The sequence below is a fragment of the Panthera tigris genome, chromosome D1 (genome assembly GCF_018350195.1).
Source record: "Panthera tigris isolate Pti1 chromosome D1, P.tigris_Pti1_mat1.1, whole genome shotgun sequence".
In the NCBI taxonomy this organism is placed as follows: Eukaryota; Metazoa; Chordata; class Mammalia; order Carnivora; family Felidae; genus Panthera; species Panthera tigris.
In genome coordinates this window covers 65,303,106-65,319,618 of record NC_056669.1, presented here as the reverse complement: position 1 = coordinate 65,319,618, position 16,513 = coordinate 65,303,106, and the positions used below count along the sequence as shown (strand labels likewise).

At 44.7% G+C, this 16,513-nt stretch overlaps 1 protein-coding gene across 2 annotated transcripts in view; it reads left to right on the top strand.

Annotated features, from left to right (window-relative positions):
- The first annotated feature begins 455 nt into the window (after positions 1-455).
- Positions 456-16,513, top strand: part of SCUBE2 (signal peptide, CUB domain and EGF like domain containing 2) — a 62,740-nt gene continuing 46,682 nt past the window's right edge. For both annotated transcript variants that reach the window (XM_042958347.1, XM_042958348.1), the window contains exons 1-4: positions 456-646; positions 2,004-2,126; positions 9,050-9,175; positions 13,605-13,739. In XM_042958347.1, coding sequence (XP_042814281.1) covers positions 523-646; positions 2,004-2,126; positions 9,050-9,175; positions 13,605-13,739 — 508 coding nt within the window. In that variant the 5' untranslated portion in view covers positions 456-522. The remainder of the gene's footprint in view (positions 647-2,003; positions 2,127-9,049; positions 9,176-13,604; positions 13,740-16,513) is intronic.

Below are 16,513 nucleotides of genomic sequence, written 5' to 3'. Positions count from 1 at the left end.
TCACCCCAAGTGGAGAAGTGGGAAAGCCCTACAGGTGGCCTTGGAGTTCAGGGAGTATAGGATTCTGAGCTACACAGGACACTTTCTGGGAGCCTCCCGTCTGAATATTTCAGGCCAGAGTGCTATTTGTCCTCACAAAGAGGGACTGGGTCAAGTTGTAGGGCACTGCAAACAGGCAGAGCACGAGGCTCTGAGGGCTGGAACGGAGCAGCGGGGGTGCAGGAGCAGCGGGTTTGGCGACGGGGCCTGCACTGGGGACGCTGACAGCCGCCCTCCGGCCACCACGGCCGCGCCCCCTCCACCCCGAGCCCGGAGGGGGAAGGGAGGGGGACTGGAGGGGAGGCACTGCCCCCCGCGCCGCCCGCCCCGGCCCGGGGAGGACCGTGTGAAAATGAGGCCGGGGCTCGGGGGCCGGGCGGGGCCGGGCCGGGGGTGTCAGAGCGCGGCGGGCAGGGCGCCCGCACACACCTCCCGGAGCCGCCGCCACGCTCGCCGCCTCTGCCCGCAGCCGCCGCGCCATCCATGGGGGTCTTGGGCCGCGGCTGCCCCGGGACGGCCGGGGCGCTGCTGCTGCTGCTGCTGCTGCCGCTGCTGCTGACCGCGGCCGTCCCGCCCGGCCGGAGCCGCGCCCCAGGGCCGCCTGAGGGTGAGTGTCCGCACCTCCGGAGCCTCGGGCACGCACCTGGCAGGGGCATGCGGAGCCGGCGGCGGGAAGGGGTCCCGGGTCCCCTGGTGGGGTCGCGCCGCGCTGGCCCGCCCCGGGCTCGGCTGCGGAAGCTCCGCGTGGCCCCCGCTCCCCTGGGGCCTCACCCGCGGGCCAGGCCACGGAACCACCACCGCTTGGGCTAGAGGCCCAGGGCCTGAGTGCTGCGGCCCGGCCTCGGACACGGGGCTAATGACAGTTCCCAGCCTGGTCCCGCCGCCCGGGGTCCCTGGAGAGCGCCTGGTAGTCAGTCTCTCACCCGCTGAGAAAGACGGAGGGCACCAGAGTCACCGGGGTCCGGCTCCTCATTGTGTAGATGGGGAAACTGAGGGCCCCGGGCGGGGTACGTCCGTGAGGTCTCGGCAGCTTTGCTCCTGCTTTTCTTCTGGGGCCGGGAAGTTCGGCCGGCTTCAGGGTTGGCTCCGGAGAGTTTTCTGCCGGTTGAGGATCCATCCGGGAATACCCCGTAAGCCGCAACAAACCTGGGTTTTTTGTTTTGTTTCGTTTTGTTTTGTTTTCTGCTGCCAGAGAAAAGTACTCTGGACGTTCTGCATTAACAGGACTCGTAATATTTTCAAAACTTTTGTTTTTAATTAACATCCTGGAGTGGTATCAACCCAGGAAATACTTCCACCAAGGCCGGTTTCCAGGTTGAGAGGGTGAGCAGCTGGTTGATGGGGTGTGGGAACCATTCCCACTTTGCACCTCCATCTGAGGGCTGGGGATGGTGTGGTCAGAGCCCAGGGCAAGCTACTCCCCCATCCCCCAAACCCTGAGAAAGCTGACACTGCCTGGTTTTCACAGTGTTTTGTTTTGTTTTGTTGCCAACCTGGTCTTTCCTTCAACAGGCATTTGTTATTGCCTACTCATGTGCCAGGCACTGTGCTTGGCATCAGGGACACCCACTCAGTCTGTAATCAAGACACCATTTAGAGGGGAGGACAGGCAGGAAAACAGAGAGTGACAATTCTGTGTGATATGTGTTATGAAAGGAGATAAATATGGGAGCAGGTCGTGGAGGACACCCACCTACACTGGGGGATCATGGTAGGCTTCTTGGAGAAGGTGAGTGAAAGAGTGTGTGTGTGTGTGGGGGGGGGGTGTAGTCTAGTCAAAGGGAACAGGCTGTGCCTGGGAAAGGAGCCTGGAAGTGGTATGGTTCATCCCAGGGTTCCCAAAGAGTTTAGCTGATGAGGAGTGAAGGGGGGTTTCTGGTGGGAGGTGAAGCTACCAGAGGACCAAGGCCAGATCACAGAGGGCTTGGGGCACCATACCAAGTGCTTGCTATGCTCTTTTGCAGATGTGGACGAGTGTGCCCAAGGGCTAGATGACTGCCACACCAATGCCCTCTGTCAGAATACACTCACCTCCTACAAGTGCTCCTGCAAGCCTGGCTACCGAGGGGATGGCAGGCAGTGTGAGGGTAAGTGACTGGGGTACCTGTGGTGAGTGGGCCAGCAGGTGAAGCTCCCTACCTCCTCAGCACTTGTAATGACCACTCATGTTGGTAAAAGTGCTGCTCCTCTGTCCCCCCAGGTCATACCACCCACCCCCAAAATCCATTTCAGACCCTTAAAGCACTAGGAACATCAGGTCTTTCCTAGAGCTGATCATACAGTTTTATGTGGTTCCGAAATGTCCTTTTGTCTGGCTTGTGAAAAAGAAAAGAGGTGCTTTAGTATTTTTGGTGCCTATCAGTTTGGGAGCAGAAAGCCCCAATCAGGAGAGCCGTGCCTGCCAGGGAAGGGCTGATCCTGCGCCTCCCTGGGGCAGTTTACACCCTCGCCCAGGAGTCTGAGTGCAGGAGTCTTTCCCTCCACTGCTGGCTCTGGAGGCTCCATCTTGTTCTTGGCTTCAGGCTGGCGTTGTGACCTCCCAAACTTTAGAGGTACACCAAGCGCCAGCCTTATTTGAAGCTGCATGTTCACCCTGGAAAGATGTAGGCAGAGGGATACCTTGAGCCCTTGGAGTTCCAGATCTTTGAGCCTAAAGTCTGATCTCTGTCATCCTGTGTTCTGGGCCAGTGTCATGAATTCTGAAATTCAGAACTAGCCAGAGACTGGGTACTGAAAGGAGGAGGCTATTCCTGGGGATGGAAATCATGGCATGTTGGAACTGGCAGGGCTCTTCAGGGGAGCTCTGACATTCCTATCGCTCAGATGTGAGACTCTGAGGCCCCTGGGGAATTGAGAGGGGGGCTTGTGGCCATAATAACACAGTTAAAAGAAAAGTGAAAGAAAGTCAGATGTTTACCCTATCTCTGTCCCTGGACCCATATCTCCTGTATTCACTCAGCTTCCTGATGTCCTTCTTTGGTGAGAAATCCTGATATTTATACTTTGTGCATGAGGAGCAAAACTTGCCTCTCCTATCAGAGGAGACGTGCTCCTGGTCAGGTTCGTAGCAAATGGGGTTGGTAGTCTATCCTTAAAGCCCTTGTGTTTCTTCAAGTTTGTGTTTTCCCAGAGATAGGCAGCCATCTCTCACCGAAAGACTACCTCTCCCTGAGACATCTCTCTGCAGGTTCCTCCATACCACACTCTCACTGTATTAAATATTCTATTTACAGTACTGGAATTCACACATGTTGGTACCCTGCTTGGGGGAAAAAATGTTCACTCTTTCACTGGTTTTCCAGTCACTGTATACTCTCTGGGGGTGGAGATGGGCAGAAACTGTGCTATGGTTTCTTTGAGTTAGAATACATATTTAGTAAATGATGTTGAATGACAAGTGGCAGGAATTTCCTTATTCTTAGCTGTTGGGCTTGACGTATGACACATGGAATTGAATTGCTGACAGTTTATAGCTGAAAAGCCTACTATTTAGCTTAAAATAACTAAAATGATTGACTGGAATTGCTTTTATATATTTAAATTGGCTCTAAAATGATAATATATATTATTGGTATAAAAGTCAAACAATACAGAAAATGTATGAAATAGTATCTTTTACTTATTTATTTTTAAGTTTATTTATTTATTTTGAAAGAGAGAGTGAGAGAGCATGCCATGAGTCGGGGAGGGAAAGAGAGAGAGGGAGAAAGAATCCCAAGCAAGCTCCCTGCTGTCAGCACTGCACCCTACCAGGGACTGATTGAAGGGCTTGATCTCAGGACTCTCTCAGGGCTCAGTCTCACAAACCATGAGATCGCGACCTGAGCAGAAATCAAGAGTCTGATGCTTAACCAACTGAGCAACCCAGGAGCCCCTAGAGGGATTTGATCTTTTAAATGCCTGTAATACTTTTGAATACATATGAAGTTATGTTTTTTCATTATAAGAATTGATATGGTAGGAATTGACACAATAAGTGAATGTCCTGTGTTTCCTCACAATAAAATTAAGGTTATGCATTTGTAGTAATACACAAAGTAAAAGTAAAAAGTAAAAGAAGCTTTTGTCAAGGCTACTATGGAAGTGCTATTATATACTTTTTACTGCATTACATGGGGAGGAGACACATGATGTTAATATGTCCCCCTACTGGTGATATTAACCTTGATCACCTGGTTAAGATGGTGCATCCTGAGGGGAAAAAAAGTTACAAACAGAGATGGAGGCAAACCATAAGAGACTCTTAAATACAGAGAACAAACTGAGGGTTGATGGGTGGGGAGGGCAGGGAAAATGGGTGATAGGCATTGAGGAGAGCACTTGTTGGGATGAGCACTGGGTGCCGTATGTAAGTGATGAATCTGCTCCTGAAGCCTGAAGCTCCCATCTGCATGGGAATCTGCTCCTGAAGCCAAGAGCACACTGTATACACTGTGTATTAGCTAACTTGGCAATAAATTATTAAAAAAAAAAAAAAGATGGTGCATCCTGGGTTTCTCTGTTGCAAAATTACTATTTTTTCTTTTTGCAATAACACACATCTTAAGGTAGATACATTCATCCTGTGCTAATATTCTGTTACTTCTCAAGTCTTTTTTTTTTTTTTAATCTTTTTAAAAAAATGTTTATTTTTGAGAGACAGAGAGACAGAGAGCAAGCAGGGGAGGGGCAGAGTGAGAGGGAGACACAGAATCTGAAGTAGGCTCCAAGCTCTGAGCTGTCAGAGCAGAACCTGATGCAGGGCCCCAACCTACAAACCATGAGATCATGATCTGAGCTGAGCTTAGCCAACTGAGCCACCCAGGAGCCCCTCTTCTCAAGTCTTTGCCCACTGATTTTGGCATCCAACTGTGGATCTTGTCTGCAACAATTATTACTATGATGTAATAATTGGTAATTTTGTATTTCCCTCATTCCATATACATCTATTAACTGAGATTCTTCTGTAAGGAAGACTTGTTGCTTCTCCCCCATTTATTTATGCATTGATTTATGTATTTATGCCAGTATGGACTGGTAGATATTTAATTATATGTATAGTTATTTATTTTGGGCTCAAATTGTTTCAGCTTTAGCCATTGGGAGCTCCTTCACATTGTTTCCTGTGTCCTTTTGACATGCCCCCATCCTTTTTGGGGGCAGTTCTTTGTTTTCTGGTACCATAAGATACCACAGACTCATCTTGTATTTTCCCTTCCCAGCCCTGGAACCAACCACTTCTTTAAGGAGCCCTGGTTTCTTTTATTGGAAAATGGTATATAGAAACCAAGATCTGAATGCTTGGTGTTCTTACTGTTACTGGGATGTCACTGCTCCTAGGCTATCTCACTGGACAGAACTAGGAAACATATGTATGTATTCTAACCCACATATACACATTTATCTATATTTATTGCTTATATTTATCCATTTGTATATATATTAAAAACAATGACTTACACTGATGATGCTTTGGATTCCAAAACAATGCCACAAGATTCATTGAATCTCCCTCTTTGGTTATTCATAACTTCTTTTTCCAACAGTGAGAAAGGTGGCTCTCATTATCTGCAAGATAGTTACTTGTTTGTTGAATCCAAGTATACACATAAATAATTTACAACACTATTAATCTATAGCCTTGCAAGTAAAACAGATTTACGAGAGTACAGTATCTGTTTGTAGCTATCTTTATTTTTAGCCTTACAACATTCAGTTAATATATTGGTTTTCAAAGTCACTTGGTTAGTACTTTTTTTTTCTACATTTCCTTCAGTGTGGTTGTTATTCATTTGTAATACAGTTGAGTTCATTTGTTTCTGTTTGTATCCTATTTTTTATGTGTTCTTCCCCCACCTCTGTATACTAGTTTATATATGTATGTACATAAGAAGATATGTATTTACTTATGTATATATGTATGTATTCATCCATGTATCACTATGGTGCTGAGAGTCAAAACTATATAAAAAAGCATACTCAGGGGCGCCTGGGTGGCTCAGTCGGTTAAGTGTCTGACTCTTGGTCTTGGTTCAGGTCATGATCTCACAGTTTGTGTCATTAAGACCCACATTGGGCTCTGTGCTGACAGTGTGTAGTCTGCTTGAGATTCTCTCTCTCTCTCTCTCTCTCTCTCTCTCTCTCTCTCTCTCTCTCTTTCTCTCTATTTAAAGTTTAAATAAACTTTAAACATAAAATAGAATAAAATAAAATTAAATTAAATTAAAAGGCACACTCAGAGAAGTATTACTCCTTCTCCCTATTCTTGTTCCTCTGTTCCTCATTCCTCCTCTCTCTCTCTTTTTTAATGTTTATTTATTTATTTATTTTGAAAGACAGAGAAAGAGACCATGCATGTGAGCAGGAGAGGGGCAGAGAGAGAGCAGGGGAGGGACTGTCGGGGCAGAGCCAGATGTGGGGCTCAATCTCACAAACTGTGAGATTGTGACCTGAACCAAAATCAAGAGTCTAATGCTTAAACCGACTGAGCCACCCAGGTGCCCCTCATTCCTTCTTTTCATCCTTTTCCCACATACCATGGATTGATTACCAATCTTTTTTAGTTTCTGATTTATTCTCCTGCCTCCTACATTTCTTTTGCAGCAAATGTGTAATTTTCCTTTTAACTACTTTAGTGAATTCTAATTTGTATACCATAAAAGACACCAATTCTAAATAAGTATAAAAATCAATGATTTTGAGTAAATTAGCTGAGTTGTGCAGCCATCACATAATCCACTTTTCAAACATTTCCCTTGTCTCAGTAAGATCCCTTATGCCCAGGTACAGTTAATCCTTATTCCCAGCCCCAGCTCCAGGCAGCCTCTAGTCTACTTCCTGTCTCTATAGATTGGCGTTTCTGGATATTTCATATAAATAGAATCATACAACATGTGGTCTTTTGTTTTTGGCTTCTTAAAAAAATTTTTTTTTAAATGTTATTTTTTAATTTATTTTTGAGAGAGAGAGACAGAGCGTGAGTAGGGGAGGGGCAGAGAGAGACAGAAACACGGAATCTGAAGCAGGCTCCAGGCTCCAAGCTGTCAGCACAGAGCCCAACGTGGGGCTCGAACTTGTGAACCACAAGATCACGACCTGAGCCGAAGTTGGCTGCTTAACCGACTGAGCTACCTAGATGCCCCTCACCCAGCATGTTTTTGAGGTTCATCCATGTTGTAGCCTGTACTGGCATTTTATTTTATTTTTTAATTGTTAACTAGCATTCTGTTGTATGGACATACTATATTTTGTTTATCCATTCACTGGTTGATGGACATTTGGCTTGTTTCTACTTTTGAGCTATGTTGCTATGAACATTTACCTGCAAAGTCTTTGTTATAGACATAATTTTTCATTTCTCTTGAATATATACCTAGGAGTGAACTTTCTAGATCACACATGGTAAATTTATGTTTAACCTTTTAAGAAACGGCTATACTGTGTCCAAAGTGGTGCCATCTTACATTGACATCAGCAGTATATAACAGTTCCCATTTCTCCACATCCTATTGTCTGTCTTTTTAAAAAATAACTATTTATTTATTTTTGAAAGAGAGAGAGAGAGAGAGCCCAAGTGGAGGCAGGCCAGAGAAGGATCTGAAGTGGGCTTGGCACTGACAGCACAGGGCCCGATCCATGCAGGGCTCAAACTCATGAACTGTGAGATCCTGACCTGAGCCGAAGTCAGTCACTTGTTTAACTGACTGAGCCACCCAGCCTCCCCTATTGTCTGTCTTTTTTTTATCATAACTGTTCCTGTGAGTGTGAAATGGTATCTCACTGCAGTTTTAATTTGAATTCCCCTAATAATTAATGATGTCGGCCGTCTTTTCATATGCTTTTTTACCCATTTGTATATCATCTTTGGGTGACATGTCTATTCAAATCTTTGCCCATTCGAAAATTGGATTGTTTGTCTTCTTTGTTGTAAGAGTCCTTTGTAAGTCCTTTATAACATATGTGATTTGCAAATATTTTCCACCAAACTGTGGCTTGTCTTTATTTTCATAAGTATGAAAGTTGTAAATTTTGATAAAGTCCAACTTATTAATTTTAAAATTTATGAATTGTGTGTTTGGTGTTGTATCTAAGAAATCTTTACCTAATCCAAGGTCTCAAGATTTTCTCATAAAAGTTTTATGTTTTCTCTTTAAAGTTTTATAGTTTAAGCTCTTATATTTGGGTCTCTGATCCATTTTGAGTTGATTTTTGTGGAGATATGAGGTAAGGGTCCAAATTCATCTTTTGCTGATGGATATTATCTAAGCACCATTTGTTGAAAAGACTATCATTTCTCCCAACAAATTGGACAAGACGATCATTTGTCCCAACAAATTAGACAAGAGTGCTAAAGCACTCTTATCTAAAATCAAGTGACCATAAATATAATGGTTTATTTCTGGACTCTATTCTGTTCCATTGATCTGTTTTTCTTTATGCCTGTATCACACTGTCTTGATAACTATAGATTTTTGGTAAGTGAAAGTCCTCCAAATCTGTTCTCCTTCTTCAAAATTGTTTTGGTTCTTCTGAGTCTTTTGCATTTCTATATAAATTGGATAAGCTTGTCAAGTTCTGTCAAAAAACATGCTGGAATTTCATGTGTATGTTTTTTCATATTCCCTTATTTTTTTTCCCTGATAATAAACTACGGGTACTCTCCCACATTTTGATTTTTTAACTTAGTAGTATATCCTAGAAATCACCCTAAATCAGTTCATAGAAATCTTTCTCATTCTTTATTTTTTTAATTAATTAATTTTTAACAGCTGCACAGTATTGGATCGAATAAATGTACCGTAGTTCTTCAAATACTCTCTCCTATGTATGGGCATTTCAGTTGTTTCTAGTATTTTGTGATTACAAACAGTACTGCAGTGAATTACCTTGTGCATATTTATTTTCCTGTTGTTGGAGATGTATCTTGAGGATAGAGTCCTAGAAGTGGGATGGCTGGTTGGAAGGTAAATACATTATATCTCCATACTAAAGAGATGCCACCTGTCTGGCTTACTTCTGTTTTATTCCTCAGATATTGATGAATGTGAAAATGAATTCAACGGAGGCTGTGTCCATGACTGTTTGAATATTCCAGGCAATTATCGCTGTACTTGTTTTGATGGCTTCATGTTGGCTCATGATGGTCATAATTGTCTTGGTAAGGAAAACAGTTGGAAATCGCAATTCTACTCTACCTACCCTCCGGCACCCCACCCTTTTCTTTCCTTTGATGAAAACATACTCATTAAAACAAAAAGGGGATCAGAGACTTGTGTTTTCTGCCCCCCTCAAAATCATAGTCCCTGAGAGAAAACCAGGTAAAGTGCTTTGGTTTATATGTAATCATTCATAATGTAAATTCTCCATTAGTCTAAGGATATGGACAACATCATTGTTACTACGTATTGACCTTCTAGCATTGACTTGTCACCTGTAAGATCTTTGATTTAATGCTGTAAGTATCTCTATTCTAGAATTAGGTAAAACTACTTATTCTGAAAATTCCAAATATGTGATTGGATTTCAGCCAGGTAACCCCACCTCCTTTTTTCTTGAAAGGCAAAGGAGTTCAAACAGAAACCTTCCATTAACATCATCCTATTATCCCACAAAACAGAAACATCTGTCGGAGTTTTAGTTCCTGAGTTACGGACTGCAAAGAGCATTGTTTACATTCGTTGCTTATGCCAGGAATAAACAGAATTCAGAAATAGCAAGCAACTGGATGGGACTGGGTGTGGAATAGTCTTAGAGGATGTAGCACACTTGGCAGAAAGGTATTCATGGTCTGTTTGCATTTTAAGGCTGGTGTTATCAGTTGTGCAGGAGGACATCATGGGACACAGATGGCATCAGGGTCCTTTGATGCTGATGACCTTTTATGCAGTTAACCTGCTGATATCTGCTTGGCCGACCAAGGAGTAACTTGAACCCGGTCCTGACACAGAGTGGACAGCTACTGAGATGCTCCCTTATAGTACAGGGGGAATGGCCACTTGATTAAATGCTTTGAGATCAGCATAGATAAGTACAGACAGAACTTGTTTTTTGAGTGGTAGAGAAGGAAAGTCTTTCCAAAGTCTTTTGATTCTGGGAATCAATCCTTGTATGATGTTTATCCCGCTTCACTGTCACCTGGAACCCCATCCTGAAATAGATTCTGTCCCTTCCTATTTGTGCTCTGTGTGAGAGGTCAGTCTTTGGGTCAGACCACTTGGCCTTCAAAGCCTGTAGCTGTCAGGAAGATTTGATTGAGGGCTGGGGGCTCACTAACCCCTTTGCAGACTGTCTAGGGCAGCCAGGCCTCAAAAAGACACTAGAGAGACCATCATGACAACAATAATCAATTGAGATTAATTAAAAACTGAACAAAATATGAAGTCACTTTCAGTGTGTAATATTTTGGGAAGCATGCAGTATGTTTGGAGGGTTTGGCTTTGTTTTTTTACCATTATCTGGGGTAAATCTCACATGTCCTTTTGGTTTGCCAAAAGTGGCATTTTGGGAATTTATATCTAATGGCAGATCTAGTCATTACAGTTTTGCCTAAACCCCAAGTTGTGCTTGGGGGAATGTGTAAGATTCTTAAGAGCAACAGGCCAAACTATGCAGAGTTTAAGCACCTGGGCCAGCGTTGGGTCAGGTGGTTTTGAGGAAAGGCCAGTTCAGAAATCCTCAGCCCAGGAGTCTTTTCCTTGCCTTGTCTGCTAACACAGATATTTCAGCAGCCTCTCTCCATTCCCCCTCTTTGGGGTCTCTTTGTGGACTTGGTAGCAAGGATTTTCCTGACAGAAAGATCCTGAGTATCCACTGAGTGTATCCAAAGGGGCAAACGATTCTTTAAAGGAAGCCATGAGAAATAAAGTGATATAGTTAGAAGAGCAGGACCAGCAGATACAGAGATTTCTCTGCCATTTAGACTTGAAAGGGTTGAAGCATTTTGTGACAAGGAAGCTCAGAGCCAGAACTTTTCAGGAGCAGCACTTTCCTGTGTTCTCTGGGATGACCCCTTGCCTCTCCTCAGCCCCTTACCACATACTAGCTACAATATACCAGAATATACACAGTACAAATACTACTTAAATCTGGCACCAAACCCAGACTTCTCCAAGATCCTGAATGCCATTGAGCTTGAAAAATGAAATGTAGCTTTTCCACATAGCTCACCTACCTGAATTCAGTTTCCATTTTTTGAGTGTCTGGGAGTGCATTGTAGCTATTCAGTGTGGGGGCCGTGGTTCTCAACTCTGGCTGCACGTTAGAATCACTGGAGAAGTTTAAAACAACACCACTGCCTAAGTCTCATCCAAGACTAGTTATATCAGTGTCTCAGGAGGTGGGGTCCAAGCATCTGGATGCTAACATGCAGCCAGGGTGGAGAACCACTGTTTTGCAGTCTAGAGAAACTCGCCAGGCTAGTGATACCTCTTTGTGCATGTGAACACACATACTTTTGTATTAATTCAGTCAGAGTGTGTCACTCAATGGCACATTTCTAATTGCTTTGGAGAAAGGAATAGTGGGTTAAATGGACGGTCGGTGGGTGATGGCTCAGAGGGGAGCACACCTTTACTCAAAACCAATCCAGGATTTGGTGTTCAGGGAAACAGATCTCTCCAGCCCACCATGAGTCCTCACCATGGAACACCTTGGCCAGGTGTGTTCCAGAGTAGCTCATCCTTTGGAATGTGCTCCCTTCACCCTTTGGCATAGAGAAGGGCACGTTTGTTAGGCTTAAGGGGATGGCTCGGGTCCCATCAGTTTAGAAAGGCATCTGCCTGGTAGTGTGGGAGGATGCATGACTGTAAGATCAGAAGCTTGAAACCAGATAACAGATATTTAAATGTGAATTTTCTTGTTATGGATGTGCCCAGAAGCTAATGATAGGCACATGGGAAATCAGGCTAGAGAAATAAATTGCTTTTATATCAGCCTTCTCCTTGAGTCTTTGTCATGTCTGAGATTTTTCTGGAAGTTTCCTCTTATTTGGCTCTAGTGATGCTGTGCTCTCCTGCTTTTTTGTTCATGCATTGAACAATTAATGTGCACCTGAAGTTCCAGGGCTATGCTAAATAAAACAAAGGTCTCTGTCCTCACGGAGTTCACAGTCTAGTGGAGATGGATAGGTAAAATATTTTGAGGGGTCAAAGGTACAAATCAAAAAAAAGAAGATTTTGAGAATACACTATGGTAAGTGTATTGGTAGAGCCATGCACAGAGTAATTTATGACACAGTGGAAGGAAAGTCCCCTAACTCCATCCTGGGGGGCACAGAAAGACAGATAGAGGAAGATTCACCCCCTTTCTGTCTTTCTGATGGCTCCTCTTCTGGGGCTTCTGCTGTCTCACCTACCTCCTGCTGCTGGTATTCTCCCGAATTCTACCTCTGGCTATGTGCTCTCTGCAACCCTTCTGTCCCTTCCCACACTCCTGCCTGGGGCTTTCTTATCTACATCCACCACTTTATAAGGCCACCACAAGTAAATGACTTTCAGAGGTGTCTTTACAACACCAGACTCAGGTTTCCCTCTGCTACTGGACCAAGGCCTGAATGTCAGCATCTCACATATATCACCTCCCTACCGTGGTGGGGGTCAACCACATCCCCATCCCAATTTCCCTACCCAGCTCTGGTCTTCACCATGTTTCTCGGCCACCCTACCCGATGCCCATGTGGCTTTCCACCCTGCAGGCACCTTGCCCACAGTGCTTCTGTTTTTTCCTTCCTAGGCATCCCCTCAGCCAGGCCCCAGGCCCTGTCCCCGACTAGCACCAGCTGAGGCTATTTCAGGTTTACATGTGAAGCCAGGCTTTTGATTCTTCTCCTTCCTTGTGTCCTACCCTTGGCTATCACCTTATTCTTCCTAACTCCAGGGTCTGGCCATGCCACCCTTGCTACAGTGGTTCCAACTGCCTCTTAGATTAAGAGACAGGTATTCAAGGTCCTCCACAGAGTGACCCAATCTATTCCCAGCTTTATCTCCTATAACTTCCCTGCATGTACCCATGCTCCAGCCAAACAAATGACTCACCCTTATCTGAACATGCTCCATGCTCCCCAGCATTTGTGCTATGCTCATACTCTTTCTTTTGTCCAGAGTCCCTTCTCCTGATTTAGAACTGAAGACATCCTGTAGGGCCCATCTTCCATCAGCTTTTCCATAAAACCCAACCTGATACCCCACAACCAGGTGGCCTCTTTTTCCCTTGTACCACCTTTTACTGTATCTCACAATTACTTGTACGTTTGTCTCTTTCCCTTTGCTGAAGGCCATGCTCCTAGAGCAAAAGAATTTGATCCTACTTATCTGTGTTTTACTGTCCCCTCTAGCACCATACTTTGGAAAGAGAAGGTGTTCAATAAATATTTACTGAATATATTATCTTGTATTCATGTGGAGGGCCTGCTTAAGTGAGCCCCAGAACTTTGTGGTCTTGGGTCCCTGCTAACGTCAATTCTGAGAGTTTCTGTGATGCAGGGAAGGAAGAGGGACCTCATCTCTGCTTAGCGGGTGTCCTGAGATGCTGGGAGGGGTGGGCATTTGAAACAGTCACAAAAGCAAAGGCTAATCCTCCTCTCCCTCCAGATGTGGACGAGTGCCTGGAGAACAATGGCGGCTGCCAGCACACCTGTGTCAATGTCATGGGGAGCTACGAGTGCCGCTGCAAGGAGGGATTTTTCCTGAGTGACAATCAGCATACATGCATTCACCGCTCCGAAGGTGCCTCTGCTCTGCTGTGGGCCTGGGGGGTGGGGGGGGGGAAGGGTGCAGGGGGCAAGGAAACCCCTCACCCCGAGTGAGTTTAGAGGGGAAGTACAGAGTATAGACATTCTGGAGGCTTGTGGATGAATCTAGACCCTGCTACTGGGTGAACCCTGGGCAAGCTGTTTTAGCTTCCACTTCCTCACCTGGCAAAATAAGTGGGTTGGGCTGGGTGAGCTCTGAGAGCTCTTTAAACTCTCACATTCCTGATTCTAATCTTTAAATAGAGGACATTTCAAACATGACTAGGTGTCTCAGGAAGAATGTAATGGACAATCTGCCAAGTTTTTCAAAACGGTGCTGCAAACCACAGCCCCAAGTGCGAGCCTGCTCTGAGCTCTGGGTGGGCAGGGAGGGGCTGGAGCCTTTTTATAAGGACTTGCAGACCCAGAACTGGCCTTCCCTGTGTTTCCCATTTTTGAACCCTGAGCCTCTGGCATTCTAGGACCCCCTCCCTACAAGTGGGCTTTCTATGCTGTGGTTTTCCTGTGTGGCTGCTTATGATTCCTTCATAAATTTGTAGACAACTCTTCTGATGGCCTCCCTTTTGTTCTCTTTGCTTTGGGCCTATACTTTTTTTTAATTCCTCTATTAGTTCAGTGGATTCTTAGGAGGGAGAGGCATTAGGAACACGTGGCCAGTCAGCCACTTTTAACTGAATGACATGTTTTTAATTCTCTGCACTTTCTTAAGCCAAAGAACCACATTTTGGTGGCTGTATTTCTCCTGGGGTTGCCTGAGTCTGTTTTTGAGGGAAATGCTCTAAACATTAGACTATTAACTCCTTTTGGCATGTGGTGCTGCTTGTTCATTCTCATAACTTAAGAATGAGGTGATTTCAAGTTCTTCTACTATTTCATCACACATTTGTAGATTTATTGTTAAATCATGGTTCTTGTGACTTTCCAAGGGTGTCTTTTTGGAGGATGATTTCTGCCTCATTTTCCAAGAATGATGGCTCCTTCCTTGTACCTGACTTAGGAAGCCTGTTTGGCTAGTAAGAAGAATGGTCATGGGCCAGTGGGTTTGAGGAGTCTTATCATCCTGAGCCTGCTAGTTCTCAGGGTTTGGGTGGGATGGACAAATACTGGTTCTAATCCGGCAGATCTCTTATCTCATGCAGGCATGGCACTTGATAGAGGAACAGTTGGGTTTAAAGCTCCTGGTAGGTCCTCTGGACTTTTCTGTGAGCCCCGCATCTGGGAATAGGCAGGATTAAGACTCCAGCAGTTAAAAGCGATCTGGATCTCTGGGCACCTCCTCTTTGGTTGCTCAAAGCTGCTTCCTGGGAAGTCACTCGGCTTTCCCTACAGGTGGTGGGGAATGGGGTGGGGACCTGTAGGTCACGCCATTGCTTGAACACAGTATGGATCCTACCCAGTCACAAAGCAGTTCGCAGTGATTAAGATTATCTCTTACTCTTGCACTTCCAAAGCAGTAGCTCAGCCCCTTTCTCCCCTCTGGCGAGACCTCCAGACTGATTACAGACACAGGCTCTTCATAACAGAAGTAAATACAAAAGCAGTCCCTTTTTGCAATCTGTGTTTTCTAAATTTTTAACAATTCAGACATTCTTGGATTCCCTGAAGAGTATTTAAAATGAACTTATTTGTCTGGAGCTAAAGCCAAAATCCAAGAATTTGAGTTGTGGTCTAAGTGTGCTCTCTGTGATTTTCCGTGGTGTTTCAACCTGATTGCTTGGTGAATTCAGGGCAGTGTAAGCCAACAGATTATAGCAGTCTGTAACTGAGACCCTGTCCATCCTAGGGTTTTAACTCTTCAAATAGATCAGTCTGTAAACAGTGTTCCTTTAGGATTTCCTTCTTGATGTGCACATGAAACCCTTAGAACCTGTTATTAAAATGGACTTTAAAACCCATTGTTGATACTCCAAAATTGGTTAAAAGAAGGTGACATTACAAGCTAGTATTTTCTAGTGTTGTGGTTACTTTTAATAATTATTTACTAAATGTTCTTCAATTTAGGGGATCATAATAGATGATTCTGAGGGAAAGCTTAAGCTATTGATTTTTTAAAATTATTCTTCTTAGAGACCCCAAAGCTCTGATAAAGAGACTGTGTGTTTTCACCCATGTAATGGGGGTAGGCTGGAGAGAGACATACTGACCCGGCTGGCCTTTGTCCCCATTCATGGGTGCTCAGGCTCTCAAAATGAGCATTCCTCTTTTGTTTTGTCTGGTCTGAGAATATTTTTCGATGCTTGCATCGCTGCCCTTGCAGAGTAGGGGGAAGGTGTCAGGGTAGTGAGGAAGGGGCTGTGCTCTCAACAGGGCCTGTGTCTGTCTTTGGTAGAACATTTCTTGCTCTGTTCGCAAGGCATATATTAATTCAGTTTCCAGAAATATTCTTCAGGGAGACTCTGAGCTGGGGACCACCGCAATAGGCTATTTCTAATGTTTTTGTGAGCTATTTCACTCCCGGTAAACTAAACAACCCTAAACATGACTGCCAGCCCAATTTCTGGGGGGAGCCAGAATCTTGGCTGGGCCTCCCAGTTGGGACCAGACCCATCTGCTTCCCCTAGCAGTGGCATTTTTTTGTGTGTGTCAGGATACTATGAACAGCTTTGGGGGCACCTTTTGAAAAGTCCCCAGCATTTCCAGAGTCATTTTAACCTCTATTACCTCCTGGTAAGTTTAGGTCTGGCTTGATATGATAGGACATGGGGGGCAACTTTTTGTGTATCCCCATGGCATCTGACACAGTCAATC